The following is a 21,224-nucleotide window of genomic DNA, read 5'->3' as shown; positions in this document are numbered from 1 at the left end:
AACTGCTTTATTGAATGTGTTGGTGTGCAACGTCCCTTCCTTTACAAAGATATTGAGATCTAGAAATTCCACCTTTTCTTGACTGTAATGTGAGGTGAATTGCAGATTGCGGTCATTGTTGTTGAGATGTGATAGAAAGCTCTTAAGTGATTGTTCGTCCCCTTTCCAGATGAAAAAGACATCATCTATATACCTGGTCCAGAGGACGAGATTTGCGCCAAGGTCTGGGTCTGACCATATGATGTCGTCTTCCCATTTACTCATAAAGAGGTTTGCGTAACTTGGCGCAAATCTCGTCCCCATGGCGGTCCCTGTGGTTTGCAGAAAGAAATCGTTATCGAACCAGACATAGTTGTGAGTCAGTATGTAGTCTATTCCTCCTAGAATGAATTCCCGCTGTTCTATCTTCATGTCTGGGTCGTTGTCTAGGAAATGTTGTATGCTACGTCGTCCCTGTGTGTGATCTATAACTGAGTACAAGGATGTTACATCGCTTGTAGCTAGCCAATAATTGTCTTCCCATGAAATAGATTGCAGTTTCTGTAGGATGTCCGTGGTATCTTTGAGGTACGATTTTTGCTGTTTAACATACGGCTGCAGGAAAGTGTCAATTTACTGTGATAGATTGGAACTGATGGAACCTATGCCGGAAATAATAGGTCTACCTGGTGGTTTGGTAGGATGTTTATGAATTTTTGGTAAGTAATAAAATACCGGTATTATGGGATGTTGTGTATCCAGGTAAGTGTGTTCCTGTGTGGATAGAATGCCTATGTCTAGTCCCTCTTTGAGTAGAGTTTGTAATTGTTGTTTGAACAAGGTTGTGGGGTCTCCTTTAAGTTTCTTATAGGTGTTAGTGTCATTAAGGATCCTATTGGCCTCCTCCATGTAGTCCGCTTTATTGAGAAGTACTATCCCCCCTCCCTTATCAGCTGGCTTTATGATTATATCAGTATTTTTACTTAGATCAGAGATGGCTCTCCTTTCCTTATTGGTCATGTTCAATTGTCTGGGCCTGGGATTCTGTCTATCTAGTTTCATGATGTCCTTTTCCACCATGCTGGTAAATGTGGCTATGTGGTTGCCCGTCATGTAGCTGGGATAGAACTGTGATTTGGGTTTTAAACTGGTATGTACAAATGGGTCATTGCTGGTGGGTTTATGTTGCGGTATCGGTGTCTTATGAAAAAATTTCTTGAGTGTCAGTTTGCGGGTGAATTTTTGGATGTCCATGTAGGTTTCAAATTTATTGAGTGATCTAGTTGGTGCAAATTTGATTCCCTTATCCAGGGCACTAACTTGGTGAGTGTCTAAGATGACGTTACTAAGGTTGAAAATCCCTTGTCCTTTCTTGTCAGTGTTAGTCACGGCCCGTGTCTGCCTTTTTTGTCCTCCCCTGCATCCTCGTCTGGTTCTGACAGTTTCCTTTTCGATGATTTGTTGTGTGTTATGACAGACCCTTCCTGGTAGATGCGGTCTGTCATTGTTCCTAAAAAATCCTGATCTGCACATTGGAGTAATGTGCCAACCTCTGCTGACTCAATGTTAATTGTAGCGGTGAGTGTGTTCTTTTCGGTTTGGTCTATGTGTAGAGGTAAGGAGTTAAGTGCTGCTAACTCAGTGTCCAGCCACCCTTGTTCTAGAGAGTGTCTCGCTAGTTCGTGTGGTATTTCCTCTTCAATGTCGTATACAGAGAAGGAAGTGTCACAGTCTGTACTGGTAGTGGAATCCAGTGATGTGTCGATTGTCTTATGTTGTAGATTCTTGCAAGTTTCTTTGGGGGTTTTTGAGTATAACTTTGTCATGTACTGTTGATATGTTAATCTTAATCTTTTGTAAACGGGTGTCCTGGGATTTCCTGGTTTCTGAATGTTGTCCGCTGTCACCTTGTTTGTAATGTTAGTATGCCATTGTTTTTGTGTACCTTTGGTTCTGTTCTTTGGTCGTGTTTTGTGATGTATACCAAATTTGTCCCTGAGTATCTTATTTTTCTTGACTAAAACGGATCACGACAGATTGCTGTCTATAAATGTCCTGGAACTCCGTGCAATTTACAATGCACTACATGCTTCGCTTTCAGTCTGTCCAAGTGCAGTCAGACAACGCAACGGGAGTTGCATACACAACAACCAGGGAGGACCGAGAAGCCGCATGGCAATGCGGGAGGTAGCTCGAATCCTCAATTGCCCAGAATACCACAAGGTGATATTGTCGACTGGGTTCATTCCGGGAGTGGACATCTGTTAGACGGATGATCTCAGCCGTCGGGATTTTCATCCAGGAGACTGGGCATTAAATCCAGAGGTGTTTCACATGTGGGTCCACAGGTGGGGTTACCCTCAGGTGGACATGATGGCATCTCGCCACAATTACAAACGCTCAGTATGTGTACAGAACAACAGATCCCAAGGGCAGTGGCGGTGGAGGCTCTCACATTCGCGTGGTCGTACAGCCTCGTGTATCTGGGTCCACCGTTTTCCGCTGCTCTCTCCGTTGCTAAAACGGATCATAAGACAGTTCATCACAGTCATACTAGTGATATCTCATGGGTTTCGGAGAGCTTGCTTCTCGAATCTCCAAGGAATACTCGCACACGATCCTTGGCCGCTCATACTACGTCCAACCTGTTATAACAGGGACCGTTATTTTACCCCTACTTACCTATTTACCGCGGCTGCGGTTGACGGGGTGGTTGTTGAGACCGCCCTCTTAAGAAAAGAGATAGGGCATTACAGTATCGGTTATACCAACCATGTTACGAGCTAGGAAGCCGGTTACGGCAGCTCATTATTACAGAATTTGGCGTGCCTATATAGGTTGGTGTGAAGCTCGGAAGTTTCCGACATCATCTTTCAAGTTACCCGTATTCTGTTATTTTACAGACGGGGTGGGATGGAGAACTGCGTTTATCTACACTGAGGGTGCAGGTATCTGTGTTGTCAATTTATTTTCAAAGACGATTGACTCTATTGCCGTCGGTACACACCTTTCTACAGGGTGTCCTCAGAGTGCAGCCTCCATTTATCCCACCTACAGCGCCATGCGACTTGAAGCTGGGTTCAGATTTCTTACAGTTTTCATATTTTGAACCCTTACAACAAGTGGGGATTAAGTTTCTCACTTGGAAAACGTTTTTTCTTCTAGCCTTAGCTTCGGCGAGGCGTTTTTCAAATTTGGGTGCCTTGTATTCCAAGCCACCGTATTTGGGTTTCCTGATGACAGAGCGGAACTTCGGACGAATTCCGATTTCTTATTTTTCACATCAATAAACCAATAGTGGTTCCTGTGTTGACAGCACATTCTAGAATTCTGAATGTGGTACGCGCATTACGCGTTTATATGTCCAGAACGTCTACAGTTCGTAATACGGATACGTTGTTTGTTCTCTATGATGCTGCCAAGTGGGGTTAGCCAGCTTCTCAGCAGACATTATCCAGTTGGATAAAACTGACTACACGTCAGGCTTATCTTAAGGCTAAGTTACAGTCGCCTACGTCAGTAATAGCTCATCCCACAGGTTCTGTGGGAACGTCATGATCGGCTGGTCGTGGAGCTTCTACGACGCGGCTACATGGTCTTCAGTGCACACGTTTGTGCGCGTTTACAAGTTTGAAACGTTTGCGGCATCAGCATCTAGCTTTGGCCGCCTACTGTTACAGGTGTCAAACAGCTCTCCCGCCCACGAGGGAAGCTTTGGTACGTCCCAAGAGTACTCCAGTGACCCCTAGTGGATGAAAAAGAAAATAGGATTTTGGTACTTACCAGGTAAATCCTTTTCTTTGAATCCATAGGGGGCACTGGACGCCCACCCAGAGCAGTTTTACCTTGGTTGTATTAAGCTCAGAGGAGCTTATGGTAACACATTTTCACCGATTGGTTCAAATTATAAAGGTTTATCGGTTATGGTGTCAACTGTTTAGTTGTCAGTAACGTTATGTGTCAACTTTGTTGTTGTCCGTTATGTTATAGGAATTCTCCATTGTCAACCTCTCTATAGTTCCTGTTCGGCTCAGTAAAAAACACTGAGGTCGTACACTGAGGTACTCTGGGATATGGAGGGGTGGAGAGTTCTAAATTTAAATATTCAGTGCCTTTGTTTCTGCTAAGCCGTCCATATCCCAAGAGTACTCCAGTGCCCCCTATGGATTCAAAGAAAAGGATTTACCTGGTAAGTACCAAAATCCTATTTTTATTTTGCTTACTACATGTCTCTGTGTGAGAACACATCACAAGACTTGGTGACAGGAAAATTTTCAAGGCTACCTCCATTTTGGAGAAATTACATATTTATAAAATACACCCACAAATGATTTGACTGTATTGAAATTGTGTTAATTACATTAATTCTTATGCAGAACAAGCTACTAACCTATGTTTTATTCTTTAGCGTTGATCCATCAGTTGTAAACATATCAGATGAGATGGCAAAAACAGCACAGTGGAAGGCTCTGTCAATGTACCCTGAAAATGCCAAAGTAACCAGGGCTAACCTGAGGTAGTTCTCACTGTTTTACTATTCATGCACAATCCTCTCTGGGTGATACACTAGTGGGTTTATGTACTAAGGGGGTGAATCAGACCTGATCGCTGCTGTGAGTTTTCGCACAGTGGGCGATCAGGTCATAACTGCGCATGCGTATGCACTGCAATGCGCACGCGCATAGGACAACAAGAACTGGCATCGCCGGTCAAGCGAAAATTCCAATTGCACGGGCGTTCACAAGGTGATTGACAGGAAGAGGCCGTTCGTGGGTGGTAACTGACCGTTTACTGGGAGTGCCCAAGCGTTTTCAGGGAGGGTGTCTGACGTCAGCTCCAGCCCTGATCAGCCTCTTCTGATCACACTGTAGGAGTAAGTCCTGGGCTGCGCAGAGACTGCACACAGTGGATTTTTGCAGCTCGGCTTACACATGGGATTGCACACTTGCACAGCGAATGTACACTCCCCCTAGGGCGGCGACTATCTGAATGCAGGACAGCAAAGTTAGCAGCCCAGTGAGCAGGTCTGAATCACCCCCTAAGCCTTGGAGAGAGATAAAGTACCAGCCAATCAGCATCTAACTGTAATTTCTCTTACGTCCTAGAGGATGCTGGGGTCCACTAGGAGCCATTGGCACTTTAAGAGTTTGAGAGTGTGGGCTGGCTCCTCCCTCTTTGCCCCTCGTACCAGACTCCGTTTAGAAAATGTGCCCGGAGGAGCCGGTCACAGCTAGGGGAGCTCTCCAGAGTTTCTCTAGTAAAAGTTATTTTTAGACAGGACACTGAGCTCCTGAGGGTGCTGATCGTTAGCCACCCTAGGCGACCACTCACTCCCGCAGCATGCCGCTACCCCCTTACAGAGACAGAAGAATTCGGTGGCGAGTGAATGACCGGCCCCCCTGGCAAGCGGGGAGCCGGTGTGAAGATGGCGGCAACAGGGTAGGGAGCGCAGTACTAACGGATCGCTGCCAGCAGAAATCCTCAGGCAAGTATAATATAATGAAGAGCGGGAAGCAGCACCATGTTCGGGGGACGGAGCTTTTCCTCCAAGCAACTCCAACTATCCTGTGCGGTACAAGGCGGGTGGGGTGGGGTGGGGAGGCTGTGTAAAGTCTGTGTAGTCTATTAAGGTACACAGACAGCGCTGGTAGTTTCATAAGTTCTACCTCAAAAAGCGCTGTGTGTGGGATTGCTCCAATCTCTGTGTCTCTCTGTGGCATACTTGGGGGAAACTGTGTCTGACATTTCCCTGTGTGTGTGTGGGGGTGTTTAATATCTCCCATAGCCATGTCTAGAGACTCTGGGGGTCATTCCGACCTGATCGCTCGCTGCAGTTTATCGTAGCGCAGTGATCGGGTTGGAACTGCGCGTGCGCCAGCGCATGCCAGCCATCGTTGCCCAGCGATCGCCTCTGAGGCAGGGCCGGTCGCTGGGCGGGAGGGGGCTGGACAGCGGCGTGGTCCAGCCAATGCAGGCGTGGCCGGACCGTTGGGGTGGCAGGGCGCGGCGGCTGCGTGACGTCACACGCAGCCGCAGCGACAAGGGCAGCGAGGAGGTTCTCCCAGCCAGCCGCAGGAGCTACGCTCGCCGGGAGTTACTCCTGAAATGCAAAAGCATCGCCACTGTGCGATGCTTTTGCATTTCTGCGGGAGGGGGGGGGGGGGGGGGGGCGGCACTGACATGCGGGGCGGACTAGCATGTCTGAGTGCCTGATCGTAGTTGTGCTATATGCTGCAGAAGATGTTTCCTCTCAGGAGGGATCCATTCCATGTACACAGGATTGTAATGTTTTGTCTCAGATCCCTATTGTTGAACCTGAGTGGTTAAACTCTATCAAAGGAATGATCTCTCCGATCTCTACTAGGGTAGCTAATGCTGAGACTGAAACTCAGGTGTTGAAGTCTATGGCAGTTTGGTCAGGCTCTGGGGGTAATTCTGAGTTGATCGCAGCAGCAAGTTTGTTAGCAGTTGGGCAAAACCATGTGCACTGCAGGGGGGAAACAGATAAAACATTTGCAGAGAGAGTTAGATTTGGGTGGGTTATTTTGTTTCTGTGCAGGGTAAATGTTGGCTGCTTTATTTTTATACTGCAGTTTGAATACACCCCACCCAAATATAACTCTCTCTGCACATGTTATATCTGTCCCCTCTGCAGGGCACATGGTTTTGTCCAACTGCTAACAAATTTGTGCTGCGATCAACTCAGAATTAGGCCCTCTGTCCCTATTCCTGCAAAATCTCCAAGCATGTTCCCACAAAAACGTGCACTTGCCCAAATTATGAAAGATGACACGGATACCGATTCTGATACTGCAGACGGTGATGGGGAGGTGCTGAGGGGGGCGGCATCCCTTGCTAATGGGGTGCAGCTCATGATTGAGGCCATTAGAGATGTGTTAAATATTAATGACACCACACCTGAGCAGGTTGAGGAGGCTTACTTCACTGACCAAAAGAAAGCCTCGCTAACCTTCCCTGCGTCTAAAGAATTAAACGCTATATTTGAAAAATCTTGGGAAAATCCAGAGAAAAAATTCCAGATCCCATAAAGTGTTCTGGTTGCTTTTCCCTTCCCTGAGGAAGATAGGAAAAAAATGGGAAAACCCACCCATTGTGGACGCATCTGTCTCCAGACTGTCTAAAAAGGTGGTTTCTCATACGTCCTAGAGGATGCTGGGGATGACATCAAGACCATGGGGTATAGACGGGATCCGCAGGAGACATGGGCACTCCAAAGACTTTTCATTGGGTGTGAACTGGCTCCTCCCTCTATGCCCCTCCTCCAGACCCCAGTTTTAGAAATGTGCCCAGGCTGACTGGATGCACTCTGAGGAGCTCTACTGAGTTTCTCTGAGAAGACTTATGTTAGGTTTTTTATTTTCAGGGAGATCTGCTGGCATCAGACTCCCTGCTTCGTGGGACTGAGGGGACAGAAGCAGAACCAACTTCCTAAAGAGTTTCATGGCTCTGCTTCTGGCTGACAGGACACCATTAGCTCCTGAAGGGTACTGAACGCTAGCCGTGTCTAGATGCTCACTCCCACAGCACGCCGTCATCCCCCTCGCAGAGCCAGAAGTCAGAAGACAGGCGAGTATGAGAAGAATGATCTTCAATCAAGTAAGTGACGGCTGAGGTGAAGCGCGGCTGGCGGAAGCGCAGCGCGCCATTGCTGCCCACACACACAGGCACTGCAGGGTGCAGGGAGCGGGGGGGAGGGGGGGGCGGGCGCCCTGGGCAGCAAGAAAAATACCTCAAACTAGATAAAAGAAGGCATAAGATGCCGCTGGCACAGCCCTACCCCCGCCAGTATAAATATTAGAAAGTATACTGAGTTTAATGAAGCGCCAATGCGGGGGCAGAGCTTCTTCCTCAGGCAGCCAGCACACTGCTCAGCGCCATTTTCTCTCTCTCCTCAGGCTGCAGAGAACACCCTGGTCCTCTCCTTCACTTCTGACAAGTACAGGGTGCTTTTTAGGGGGGGCACAAAGCGATTGTGGTGCATTTAGTAGTGTAAATTACTATTTAAAAGTGCTGTTAGGCTGTGGACATACTGTGTTCACAGGCAACACTGGCGCTGGGATTGTGAACTGGCTGCTCCTATCCTGTGTCCCTCTGACAGATTTTACTGTGGGTCTGTCCCCAAAATAAGTCCCAGTGTGCCTGTCAGTGTGCTGTACACGTGTGCGGCATGTCTGACGAAGGGAGTTCCTCCCCGGAGGAAGCCATTTTAGGGACACAGAGTTGTAATGTGGTGGCGCTACCGGCACACCAAGAGCCTGCATGGGTGAAAGAGATACGTGACAGTATGCACCTGATTAACCGAAGGTTAGATAAGTCTGAATCTAAGGCTGCATGCTGGAGAAAATCTGTGGAAGATGTGATTTTTCAGGATGCTGTTATTCCTTATGCAGGCGGCCCCTCTGGGTCACATAAGAGACCATTTGCAAATATTGTAAACACCGATACCGACACGGACTCTGATTCTTGTGTCGACGATAGTAAATCCAGAGAGAGAGATCATAAATTGGCAAAAAATATACAATATATGATTATGGCTATAATGGACGTGTTGGAGGTTACAGAAACCACTCCTGTACCTCAGGAGAAGGCTTATTTATGTATGGAAAAGAAATCCAAAGTCACGTTCCCTCCTTCACACAAACTAAATGCTCTGTTTGAAGGGATGTGGGTGAATCCTGATAAAAAAAATTCGTATTCCAAAAGGATTCACACAGCTTACCCTTTCCCGGCTGAGGACAGGAAAAAATGGGAGTCACCCCCTGTGTTAGATAGTGCACTTTCCAGGTTGACAAAGAAGGTGATTCTCCCTGCTCCTGGCACGGCTTCTCTTAAAGAGCCGGCAGACCGCAAAATGGAAACGACATTGAAATCCATTTATGTTACCAATGGTACACTGATCAGGTCCACTATTGCCTGCGCTTGGGTGAGTCGCGCTATTGAAAAATGGTCAGAAAGCGTGTCATGAGAAATTGACACGATTGATAAAGATGAGATACTCCTTAAGTTAGGGAATATCAAAGACGCTGCCGCCTACATGCTGGAAGCAATGAAGGACCTACTTCTGCCAAATCCTCAGCATGACGCTGGAACTCCCTTGCGGATGCCGCTCGGGTGGGGGCACGTCTCAAACTCTTCAGCCAGGGTTGGATTCTGTCTGGCCTGGATCCCTGGGTGTTGCAAATAGTATCCCAGGGATACAAACTGGAGTTTCAAGACGTGCCTCCATGCCGATTTTTCAAATGGACCTTGCCAGTTTCTCCGCCAGAAAGATAAGCAGTAACAGCGGCAATCCAAAAATTATGTCAAGACCAGGTCATAGTCCTGGTACCGTTGTCACAACAAGGGCGGGGTTTTTATTCAAGCCTCTTTGTTGTTCCGAAGCCGGAGGGCTCGGTCAGACCGATCCTAAATCTAAAAGATCTGAATTGCTACCTGAGAAGGTTCAAGTTCAAGTTGGAATCACTTCGGGCGGTGATTGCCAGTCTGGAGGAGGGGGACTACATGGTGTCGGTGGACATAAAGGATGCTTACCTGTATGTTCCCATTTATCCTCCTCACCAGGCTTATCTGAGATTCGCGGTTCAGGATTGCCATTACCAATTCCAGACATTGCCTTTCGGTCTCTCCACGGCGCCGAGGGTATTCACCAAGGTGATGGCGGAGATGATGGTCCTCCTTCGTCAGAAAGGAGTCAATATAATTCCTCTGGAGGATCTCCTGATAAAGGCGAGATCCAGGGAGCAGTTGTTACAAAACATATCACTCTCTCTGTCAATACTCCAACAACACGGGTGGATCATAAATTACCAAAAGTCACAATTGGAACCGACAACAAGGTTGTCTTTCCTCCGGATGATTCTGGACACAGAAGTTCAGAGAGTATTTCTTCTGCTGGAAAAGGCTCTGGAAATCCAGAAAATGGTAAAACAGATATTGAAACCGTCAAGTGTGTCGATCCATCAGTGTATTCGGTTGTTGAGGAAGATGGTGGCGGCCTACGAGGCCATACAGTTTGGCAGGTTCCATGCCAGAGTATTCCAGTGGGACCTGTTGGACAAGTGGTCGGGGTCACACCTACACATGCACAGAAAGATAATCCTGTCGTCAAGAACCAGGATTTCGCTCCTGTGGTGGTTGCACAGCTCTCTGTTAGGGTCTCCTGCCCTGTGCTGCCACGTCGTCATGGCAACCGGGAGACAAGTGCTAGCGGAGTAACCTGAGCGCAGCTGATACTCCGGTTCGGGTCTTTTGCTGTGCAGTGGTTACAGGCAGGGGATCCGGTGCTGGTTTTTGTGCTCACAGTCTGTGAGGTCTGAGTGGGGCGTGGACAGCACCTGCTTTATAAGGCCTCTTCTCAGATTAAGCAGATGCTGCTGAATCTTTGTTGGTTAGTCAGTTCCTGAAAATTAGCCAGTACTGTGTAGCTTTGTATTTGTTATTGCTTACTGCAAATAGGCCTGGGGATTTGGTACTACACTCTGCCAATCCAGACCTAGCAGTAAGACTGGAGTCAGTCGTTTAGCCTGCTGAGGTTCTTTTGCTATTCTGTGAACCCAGCAGGTTTGTGGCTGTACTTTCAGACCTGCATGCTTAATCCTCTCTCACTGTGCAGGGCGTCCATGTGTCAGTTTAGTGGCAGTAATCTGAACCTGGGCCCTGCAAGTGAGAATTAGGATTGTGGAGACTCTCCTTGTGCCTACTATTCCATCTCTGACCAAGGAGTTTGCTGCCACACCCGTTGGTAACCCTTTAGGGTTTTGCTGTTGCCCTTAGCAACAGCATTTCGGGTTCTCTACGTATTAAAACACAACATCTTGCTTTTTCCATCTTAGCATTTGTAATACTAGGGAGACACCCAGTTTCTTAGCCTCTGGGCTTCTCTGTTCACTTTGTGTTGGTTTTGTTACCCTATCACTTTCTGTGTACGTGATGTCATATTTCCCAGTCTGTCTGTTAGTTCATTTGTTTTGCATCCCTCTCTGTTCAGACACCAGTACATTCCTGCAGGCACTGGTGTGCATAACATATTCAGCAGCCCAATACTCCTGTTGAAATTTTGTGGGAATATGGAGCATACCCCTCAAAATACGTTGCAACAGGTGGTCGATCAGGTGCAGGTCCTGACTCGTCAATTTAGTGATTTGTCCATTAAAATGCACACCTCCCAGGCCGCTGGCGGAGCTCCCGCAGCAGCAGCACCTTCAGGGGTTAAGGAGCCGAAAGTAAATCTTCCGGATCGTTTTTCTGGAGATCGCTCGCAGTTCTTTTGTTTCAAGGAGAGCTGCAAGCTATATTTCCAGCTTAGGCCTCAGTCTTCTGGGTCAGAGATTCAGCGGGTGGGCATAGTGATTTCCTTGCTACAAGGAGACCCACAGGTCTGGGCATATGGGTTGCAGCCTGACTGTCCGTCGCTTAAAAGTGTTGATGCTTTTTTTACGGCACTGGGCATGTTGTATGATGACCCTGACAAGACGGCCTCAGCCGAGGCTCAGATTTCGATCCTTAAGCAAGGGCGAAGGCCAGTTGAGGTTTACTGTACGGAGTTTCGGAGGTTGGCCCATGATACCCAGTGGAATGACCCAGCCCTGAGACACCAGTACCGAAGAGGTCTTTCTAACCAGATAAAAGACCAACTGGTACAATATCCCTTGCCTGATAGCTTGGATCAGCTCATGCAGTTATCCATCCGGGTGGATAGACGGCTGAGAGAGCGTAGGCTTGAAAGGGAGACCGAGGTTTCCTTCTTTCCCAAGGGAACCTCAGACTCTGAGGAATTTTCCGAGGAGCCTATGCAGATTGGGGCTACCCGCCTCTCCTCGCGTGAGAAGATGCGGAGGAGACAGCAGGGGTTGTGTTTGTACTGTGGGAATAAGGGTCATGTGGTAGTATCATGCCCAGAAAAGCCGGAAAACTTCAGGGCCTGAGGGTGATGGGAAATATCCTGTCAGGCCAGAAGTCAGAATTTCCCAAGAAGACTTTTATCATTCCGGTGACCTTGAAGATCCTCGGTCAAACTGTCAAGACTGAGGCCTTTGTGGACAGTGGGGCCGACGGGGTTTTTATGGACCGCCAATTCGCCCTGAAACACTCTGTTTCCTTAGTACCCTTGGCGTCGGAAATTGAAATTTGTGGGTTAAACGGGGAACCATTATCCCAGGGTAAAATTACCTCTTGCACTAGCCAGATTTCTTTGTTTATTGGAGCCACACACTCTGAAAAATTGTCCTTTTATGTGACTGTCTGTACTTTTGCCCCATTGGTGTTGGGGTTACCCTGGTTAAGGGCCCACAATCCTCAATTTGACTGGGTCTCTGGGGAGATTCTTAGTTGGGGTACTGATTGTTTCAGGAGTTGCTTGAGCCTTCCAGTCAGGCTCTCGCAGCCAAGTTTGCCAGGATTGCCAGGGTGTTATGCAGATTTTGCGGACGTGTTCTCCAAAAAAGTTGCAGAGGTACTACCTCCCCATCGCCCCTATGACTGTGCCATTAATTTGTTGCCGAATGCTAAGCTTCCCAAGAGCAGGTTGTACTCCCTGTCACGTCCTGAGACTCAGGCTATGGCAGAGTACATTCAGGAGAACTTGGCTAAGGGATTTATCAGACCTTCACAGTCTCCAGTTGGGTCGGGGTTCTTCTTCGTGGGTAAAAAGGACGGTTCATTGCGACCCTGCATCGACTTCAGGGAATTGAACCGTATCACGATTAAAAACTCATACCCACTGCCTCTCATTTCGGTCTTGTTTGACCAGCTTCGTACTGCCACCATTTTTTCTAAGATTGACCTACGCGGTGCGTACAATCTAATCCGAATAAGAGAGGGGGATGAATGGAAGACTGCCTTTAATACCCACTCAGGGCATTATGAATATTTGGTGATGCCTTTTGGGCTCTGTAATGCCCCGGCAGTCTTCCAGGATTTCATGAACGATGTGCTCAGGGAATATTTGGATAGATTCTTAGTCGTATACTTAGATGACATCCTAATCTTCTCCCATTCCCTGGAGGAACATCGGAAGCATGTACGCTTAGTCCTCCAGAAACTCAGAGACCACCGGCTTGGGGCGAAGCTGGAGAAGTGCGAATTTGAAGTTCAGCAAATCGCATTTCTAGGATATATTATCTCCCCAGAAGGTTTCCAAATGGAGGGTTCCAAGGTACAGGCAGTCCTGGATTGGGTGCAGCCCACTAGTTTGAAGGCGCTTCAGCGTTTCCTGGGCTTTGCAAATTTTTATAGACGATTTATCGCTGGATTTTCGTCTATAGTGGCGCCCTTGGTGGCACTCACTAAGAAAGGGGCGGATGTTGCTCACTGGTCTTGTGAGGCTAAAGCGGCTTTTGCCCGTCTCAAAAGGGCATTTGTTTCGGCCAAGGTGCTGCGACACCCAGATCCAGAGCGTCCTTTTGTGGTGGAGGTGGATGCCTCTGAGATGGGTATTGGGGCAGTGCTTTCTCAGATGGGAGTGTCTGATAATCGCCTTCATCCCTGTGCTTACTTTTCCCGTAAATTTTCGCCTGCCGAGATGAATTATGATGTGGGTAACCGGGAATTGTTGGCTATTAAGGATGCACTCGAGGAGTGGAGACACTGGCTTGAGGGGGCTAAGTTTGTGGTCTCAATTCTCACCGACCATAAGAATTTGGCATATTTAGAGTCAGCGAAGCGTCTCAATGCCAGGCAGGCACGATGGGCTTTGTTTTTTGCTCGCTTTAATTTTTTGATAACATATCGCCCTGGGTCAAAAAACATCAAGGCTGATGCGCTCTCGCGGAGTTTTGCTCCAATCCAAGAGACCACCGAGGAGCCGTTGCCCATTGTGTCCCCATCATGTATTAAAGTGGGCATTACCCAGGACCTCTTGTCATTAGTCCTTAGAGCACAGGAGCAGGCTCCTCCAGACCTTCCGGTAGGTCTTTTGTTTGTGCCTCCTAGGTTAAGACAGCGAGTGTTCCTGGAATTCCATGCCAAGAAGTCGGCAGGTCACCCGGGTATTGCCAGAACTCGGGAGTTGCTATCTAGGGCGGTGTGGTGGCCCTCGGTGGCTAAGGATGTGGATCAGTGGGTTCGGGCATGTGACATCTGTGCCCGAAATAAGACTCCTAGAGGGGTTCCTGTTGGCCCATTACATCCACTCTCTATTCCATCTAAGCCATGGACCCACATTTCAATGGATTTTGTGGTGGACTTGCCCAAATCCTCGGGGATGACAGCCATCTGGGTTGTCGTTGACAGGTTTTCGAAGATGGCGCACTTCGTTCCACTGGTTGGGCTGCCATCGGCCAGACGCCTGTCTGAATTATTTATGCTGCATGTTGTGCGTCTCCACGGGTTGCCACTTGATGTGGTCTCTGACCGCGGATCCCAGTTTGTGGCCAAATTCTGGAGGGCATTTTGTTCCGATCTCCAGATTTCTGTCAGCTTGTCGTCAGGCTACCATCCGCAGTCTAATGGGCAGACTGAAAGGGTGAACCAGTCCTTGGAGCAGTTCCTCAGGTGTTATGTCTCCAAGTGTCAGACTGACTGGGTTGCTCATCTGTCCATGGCGGAGTTTGCCTATAACAACGCGGCTCACTCTGCTACAGGGATATCTCCCTTCCTTTGTGTGTATGGGCATCATCCTAAGGCCAATTCTTTTGACCCCCTGGACTCCACGCCTGGTGGTTCCTCTGTCGTTTCGGTCCTTAGAGGTATTTGGAGGAAAGTGAAGAAAGCCCTTGTGTCTGTGTCATTAGTGACCAAAAGGGTTTTTGATAAGCGGAAAAGACCCTGCAGCTTCAAATTAGGAGACTTCGTCTGGTTGTCTACCAAGAATTTGAAGTTGAGACAGCCATCTCATAAGTTAGGCCCCCGGTTCATCGGCCCTTATAAGATCACCAGGGTTATCAATCCAGTGGCATTTCAGTTAGATCTGCCCCGTTCTTTGGGTATCAATAAAACATTTCATTGTTCCCTTTTAAAACGGGCGATTAGTAATCCTTCTTCCAGAGGAAGACCTTCCCCTCTTCTGATACGTGGCCAGAGGGAGTTTGTTGTTGAAAGGATTCTTGACTCCAAGATGGTTCGGGGTCGGCTGTCATTTTTGGTGCACTGGAAGGGGTATGGCCCGGAGGAGCGGTCGTGGGTGCGCAGTTGTGATCTTCATGCCCCCAGACTGATACGCTCTTTCTTCTCGCAGTTCCCCGATAAACCCGGTGGTAGGGGTTCTTTGACCCCTCGTCAGAGGGGGGGTACTGTTAGGGTCTCCTGCCCTGTGCTGCCACGTCGTCATGGCAACCGGGAGACAAGTGCTAGCGGAGTAACCTGAGCGCAGCTGATACTCCGGTTCGGGTCTTTTGCTGTGCAGTGGTTACAGGCAGGGGATCCGGTGCTGGTTTTTGTGCTCACAGTCTGTGAGGTCTGAGTGGGGCGTGGACAGCACCTGCTTTATAAGGCCTCTTCTCAGATTAAGCAGATGCTGCTGAATCTTTGTTGGTTAGTCAGTTCCTGAAAATTAGCCAGTACTGTGTAGCTTTGTATTTGTTATTGCTTACTGCAAATAGGCCTGGGGATTTGGTACTACACTCTGCCAATCCAGACCTAGCAGTAAGACTGGAGTCAGTCGTTTAGCCGGCTGAGGTTCTTTTGCTATTCTGTGAACCCAGCAGGTTTGTGGCTGTACTTTCAGACCTGCATGCTTAATCCTCTCTCACTGTGCAGGGCGTCCATGTGTCAGTTTAGTGGCAGTAATCTGAACCTGGGCCCTGCAAGTGAGAATTAGGATTGTGGAGACTCTCCTTGTGCCTACTATTCCATCTCTGACCAAGGAGTTTGCTGCCACACCCGTTGGTAACCCTTTAGGGTTTTGCTGTTGCCCTTAGCAACAGCATTTCGGGTTCTCTACGTATTAAAACACAACATCTTGCTTTTTCCATCTTAGCATTTGTAATACTAGGGAGACACCCAGTTTCTTAGCCTCTGGGCTTCTCTGTTCACTTTGTGTTGGTTTTGTTACCCTATCACTTTCTGTGTACGTGATGTCATATTTCCCAGTCTGTCTGTTAGTTCATTTGTTTTGCATCCCTCTCTGTTCAGACACCAGTACATTCCTGCAGGCACTGGTGTGCATAACACTCTCACCTGCTAGAGGGACGCAGGTTCGGGATTCAGGACTGAGTCCTGGTAACCACGGATGCAAGTCTCCGAGGCTGGGGAGCAGTCTGTCAGGGAGAAAACTTTCAGGGACGTTGGTCACATCAGGAAGCCTGCCTTCACATAAACGTTCTGGAGCTAAGAGTCAATTACAACTGCTTTCAACAAGTGGTACATCTTCTTCAAGACCGTCCCGTGCAGATCCAGGGGGACAATGTAACAGCGGTCGCATACATAAACAGGCAGGGCGGAACGAAAAGCAGAGCGGCAATGGCAGAGGCAACAAAAATCCTCCGCTGGGCAGAAAAACATCTACAAGCTCTGTCGGCAATATTCATTCCGGGAGTAGACAACTGGGAAGCAGACTTCCTCAGCAGACACGATCTCCATCCAGGAGAGTGGGGCCTCCACCAAGAAGTCTTCGCAGAGGTGACAAGTCTTTGGGGAGTTCCTCAAATAGACATGATGGCATCTCGTCTCAACAAGAAGCTTCAGAGATACTGTTCCAGTTCGAGAAACCCTCAAGCAGTAGCAGTGGATGCACTGGTGACCCAGTGGGTTTTTCCGTCAGTGTATGTCTTCCCTCCACTTCCGCTGATCCCAAAAGTTCTCAGGATCATAAGAAAAACAAGGGTTCAAGCAATCTTCATTGCCCCAGACTGGCCAAGGAGGGCTTGGTACCCAGATCTTCAGCAGTTCCTCATAGAAGATCCTCAGCCTCGTCCTCCTCGAGAGGACCTGCTGCAGCAGGGGCCGTACGTGTACCAAGACTTACCGCGGCTACGTTTGACGGCATGGCTGTTGAGTGCCGTATCCTAACCAGGAAGGGTATTCCCAAGGAAGTCATCCCCACCCTTATTCAGGCCAGAAAGGGAGTAACGTCGAAACATTACCACTGTATTTGGAGAAAATATGTGTCTTGGTGTGAATCCAAGAAAGCTCCTACGGAAGAGTTTCACTTAGGACGTTTTCTCCATTTTTTGCAGGATGGTGTGGAGGCGGGCCTCCGATTGGGATCAATCAAGGTCCACATTTTGGCCTTGTCAGTGTTCTTCCAAAAACAATTGGCCTCTCTTCCAGAGGTTCAGACCTCTGTGAAAGGGGTTCTGCACATTCAGCCTCCATTCGTGCCTCCAGTGGCACCATGGGACCTTAACGTGGTATTGCAATTCCTTCAATCGGATTGGTTTGAGCCTCTACAAGAGATAGAGTTGAAGTTTCACACTTGGAAAGTGGTGATGCTTTTAGCCTTGGCATCCACAAGGCGGGTGTCTGAGTTGGGGGCCTTGTCTCACAAGAGCCCTTACCTGATCTTCCATGAAGATAGGGCAGAGTTGAGGACTCGTCAACATTTTCTTCCGAAGGTGGTTTCGTCTTTCCACATAAACCAACCTATTGTCGTGCCAGTAGTTACTGACACATTCACTGATTCAAAATCTCTAGATGTTAGAGCCTTGAGAATTTATGTGGCTAGAACGGCTCATATACGGAAAACAGAGGCTCTGTTTGTCCTGTATGCTCACAACAAGATTGGCTGTCCTGCTTCCAAGCAGACTATTGCACGTTGGATTAGGAATATGATTCAGCAAGCTGAAACTATGGCTGGATTGCCGTTACCGACGTCGGTAAAGGCCCACTCCACTAGGAAGGTGGGCTCATCCTGGGTGGCTGCCCGGGGGGTCTCGGCATTACAACTTTGCCGAGCAGCTACTTGGTCAGGGTCAAACACATTTGCTAAGTTCTACAAGTTTGACACCTTGGCCGATGAGGACCTAAAGTTTGGTCAATCGGTGCTGCAGGGTCATCCGCACTCTCCCACTCATACTGGAGCTTTGGTATAGACCCCATGGTCTTGATGTCGTCCCCAGCATCCTCTAGGACGTATGAGAAAATAGGATTTTGATACCTACCGGTAAATCCTTTTCTCCTAGTCCGTACAGGATGCTGGGCGCCCGTCCCAGTGCGTATTTTACCTGCAGTTTAGTTATTACAGTTACACAAGTTGTGTTATCTTAGTTTCAGCATGTTGCTGCAATTGGTTCATGCCTGTTGGCGTGTGTTATGTTGAATGCCATGTGTGCGGCATGGTTGAGAGTGTGAGTTGGTAGATATCTCACCACTAGTTAAGTAATTCTTTTCCTCGAAATGCCAGTTTCCCTGGGCACAGTTCCTACAACTGAGGTCTGGAGGAGGGGCATAGAGGGAGGAGCCAGTTCACACCCAATGAAAAGTCTTTGGAGTGCCCATGTCTCCTCCGTCTATACCCCATGGTCTTGATGTCGTCCCCAGCATCCTCTACGGACTAGGAGAAAAGGATTTACCGGTAGGTATCAAAATCCTATTTTTACCTGTCCGTGGATCTACCGCGTTAAAAGAACCGGCTGATCGTAAAATTGACACTATGCTCAAATCCATTTACACTGCTTCAGGAGTGGCATTAAGGCCCACTATTGCCTGTGCATGGATTTTTAAAGCCATAGTAAAGTGGTCAGGCACATTACTAGAGGATTTGGATACAATGGATAGAAGTGACATTGAATTGTTTTTACGTAACATACAGGATTCTGCGGGGTTCATGGTGGAATCCATGAAGGATCTGGGGACGCTGACTGCCCGGATATCTTCCATGTCGGTCTCAGCCCGCAGGGGACTCTGGATACGCCAATGGTCTGCAGACGCGGAATCCAGGAGAAGTGTGGAGAACCTACCCTACACAGGTTAGGCTCTATTTGGGGAAGCGTTGGATGCGTGGATTTCCATGGCAACCGCGGGTAAGTCACCATTCCTTCCCTCTGCCAGACCTTCTACGAAGAAACCATTTTCTTCAGCTGTGCCGCAGTCCTTTCGGACCGCTAAGGCAAAAAAGTCCAAGCCTCCTACCACTTTCTTTAGAGGTGGTCGGGCAAAATCCAAAAGCCTGCTCCCGCAGGCTCCCAGGACCAGAGACCTGCTTCTTGTCAGCTTTGCTGACAGACAAGGCTATCCTACAGGAAGCTATCCTAAAATTGGATAAGTCACAGGTCATTGTCCCAGTTCCACCTCACATGCAAAACAAGGGTGGTTATTCCAACCTTTTCGTGGTACCGAAACCGGATGGTTCGGTCAGACCAATTTTGAACTTGAAATCGTTGAACTCTTACCTGAGGGTGTTCAAATTCAAAATGGAGTCTCTCAGAGCAGTGATTGCAGATCTGGAGGCGGGAGAGTTTCTGGTATCCCTGGATATCAAGGATGCGTACCTCCACATTCCGATTTTGCCGCCTCACCAGGCTGATCTCAGATTTGCACTGTTTGACAGACACTATCAATTCGAGGCACTGCCATTCGGCCTCTCCACAGCACCGAGGGTGTTCACCAAGGTGATGGCAGATATGATGGTTCTCCTCCGCAGACAGGGGGTGAACATAATCCCATATCTGGACGATCTGCTGCTAAAGGCATTGTCCAGGGAGAAGTTGTTGCAGTCCATTGTTCTCACGACTCATCTGCTCAGCGAACACGGTTGTATCCGGAATCTTCCAAAATCACATTTGGAGCCAACCAGGAGGTTGTCATTTCTGGGAATGATCCTCGACACGGAAGTGCAGAGGGTGTTTCTCCCGGAGGAGAAAGTGTTGGTGATACAAACAATGGTCCGGGATGTCCTGAAGCCAGCCCGGGTTTCGGTTCATCAGTGCATTCGCCTTCTGGGGAAGATGGTTGCCTCTTACGAGGCTCTACAGTACAGAGAGTTTCATGCTCGGCCCTTCCAACTGGATCTCCTGAACAAGTGTTCGGGATCTCATCTACACATGCATCAGAGAATGCGTCTGTCACCGAAAGCCAGGATTTCACTCCTCTGGTGGCTGCAACTACCTCACCTTCTGGAGGGCCGTAGGTTCGGGATTCAGGACTGGGTCCTTCTAACCACGGATGCAAGTCTCCGGGGCTGGGGCACAGTCACTCAGGAGGAAACCTTCCAAGGACAGTGGTCAAGCCTGGAATCTAGCCTTCCAATATACATTCTGGAACTAAGAGCCGTGTACAACGGTCTTCTCCAAGCGACCAATCTGCTGCTAGATCGAGCAATTCAAGTGCAGTCGGACAATGTAACGACAGTGGCTTACATAAACTGACAGGGCGGAATGAAGAGCAGAGCTGCAATGTCAGAGGTAAAAGAATCATCCTCTGGGCACAAAAACACGTTGGCGCCGTCAGCAATCTTCATTCCGGGAGTAGACAACTGGGAAGCGGACTTCCTCAGCAGACACTATCTCCATCCAGGAAAGTGGGGACTCCATCCGGAGGTGTTTGTGGAGGTAACAGATCTTTGGGGTGTACCTCAAATAGCCATGATGGCTTCTCGTCTCAACAAGAAGCTTAGTCGGCGGTAATGTTCCAGGTCGAGGGACCCTCAAGCCATGGTGGTGGCCTCCCTAGTGACTCTGTGGGTGTTCCAGTCGGTGTACGTGTTTCTTCCATTTCCACTCATTCCAAGAGTTCTCAAACTCATAAGGAGAACAAGAGTTCAGGCAATCCTCATTGCTCCGGACTGGCCAAGAAGGGCTTGGTACGCGGATCTTCTGGATCTACTGCTAGAAGAGCCGAGGCCTCTTCCTCTTCGTGAGGACCTGCTGCAGCAGGGGCCGTTCGCCTATCAAGACTTACCGTGGCTACGTTTGACGGCATGGAGGTTGAACGCCAGTTATTAGCTCGGAAGGGCATTCCGAACAAGGTTATTCCTAGCCTGATACTGGCTAGGAAAGGAGTAACGTCTAAACATTACCATCGTATTTGAAAAAAATATGTATCTTGGTGTGAGTCCCAAGAAGTTAACTACAGTGGAGTTTCAACTGGGATGGTGTGGATATGGGCCAGAGGTTGGGATCCGTAAAGGTCCAGATTTCGTCCCTATCTTTTTTTCTTCCAAAAACAGTTGACTTCCCTCACTGAGGTTCAGACTTTTCTGAAAGGGGTTCTGCACATCCAGCCTCCCTTTGTGCCGCCTACGGCACCCTGGGATGTTAACGTGGTGTTACAGTTCCTCCAATCGGATTGGTTCGAGCCTCTACAGGAGGTTGAGGTCAAGTTTCTCACGTGGAAGGCTGTCACTCTGTTGG

The 21,224-nt window shown here is 48.5% G+C and overlaps 1 protein-coding gene across 7 annotated transcripts in view; it reads left to right on the top strand.

Annotated features, from left to right (window-relative positions):
* SLC4A7 (solute carrier family 4 member 7) overlaps nucleotides 1-21,224 on the top strand; it is a 310,436-nt gene that overhangs the window by 275,482 nt on the left and 13,730 nt on the right. For all 7 annotated transcript variants that reach the window (XM_063922267.1, XM_063922266.1, XM_063922265.1 and 4 more), the window contains one exon: nucleotides 4,388-4,495. In XM_063922267.1, the coding sequence (XP_063778337.1) occupies nucleotides 4,388-4,495 (108 nt within the window). The remainder of the gene's footprint in view (nucleotides 1-4,387; nucleotides 4,496-21,224) is intronic.

The sequence above is a fragment of the Pseudophryne corroboree genome, chromosome 5 (genome assembly GCF_028390025.1).
Source record: "Pseudophryne corroboree isolate aPseCor3 chromosome 5, aPseCor3.hap2, whole genome shotgun sequence".
Taxonomy (NCBI): Eukaryota; Metazoa; Chordata; class Amphibia; order Anura; family Myobatrachidae; genus Pseudophryne; species Pseudophryne corroboree.
This window is presented reverse-complemented; position numbering and strand designations above follow the sequence as displayed.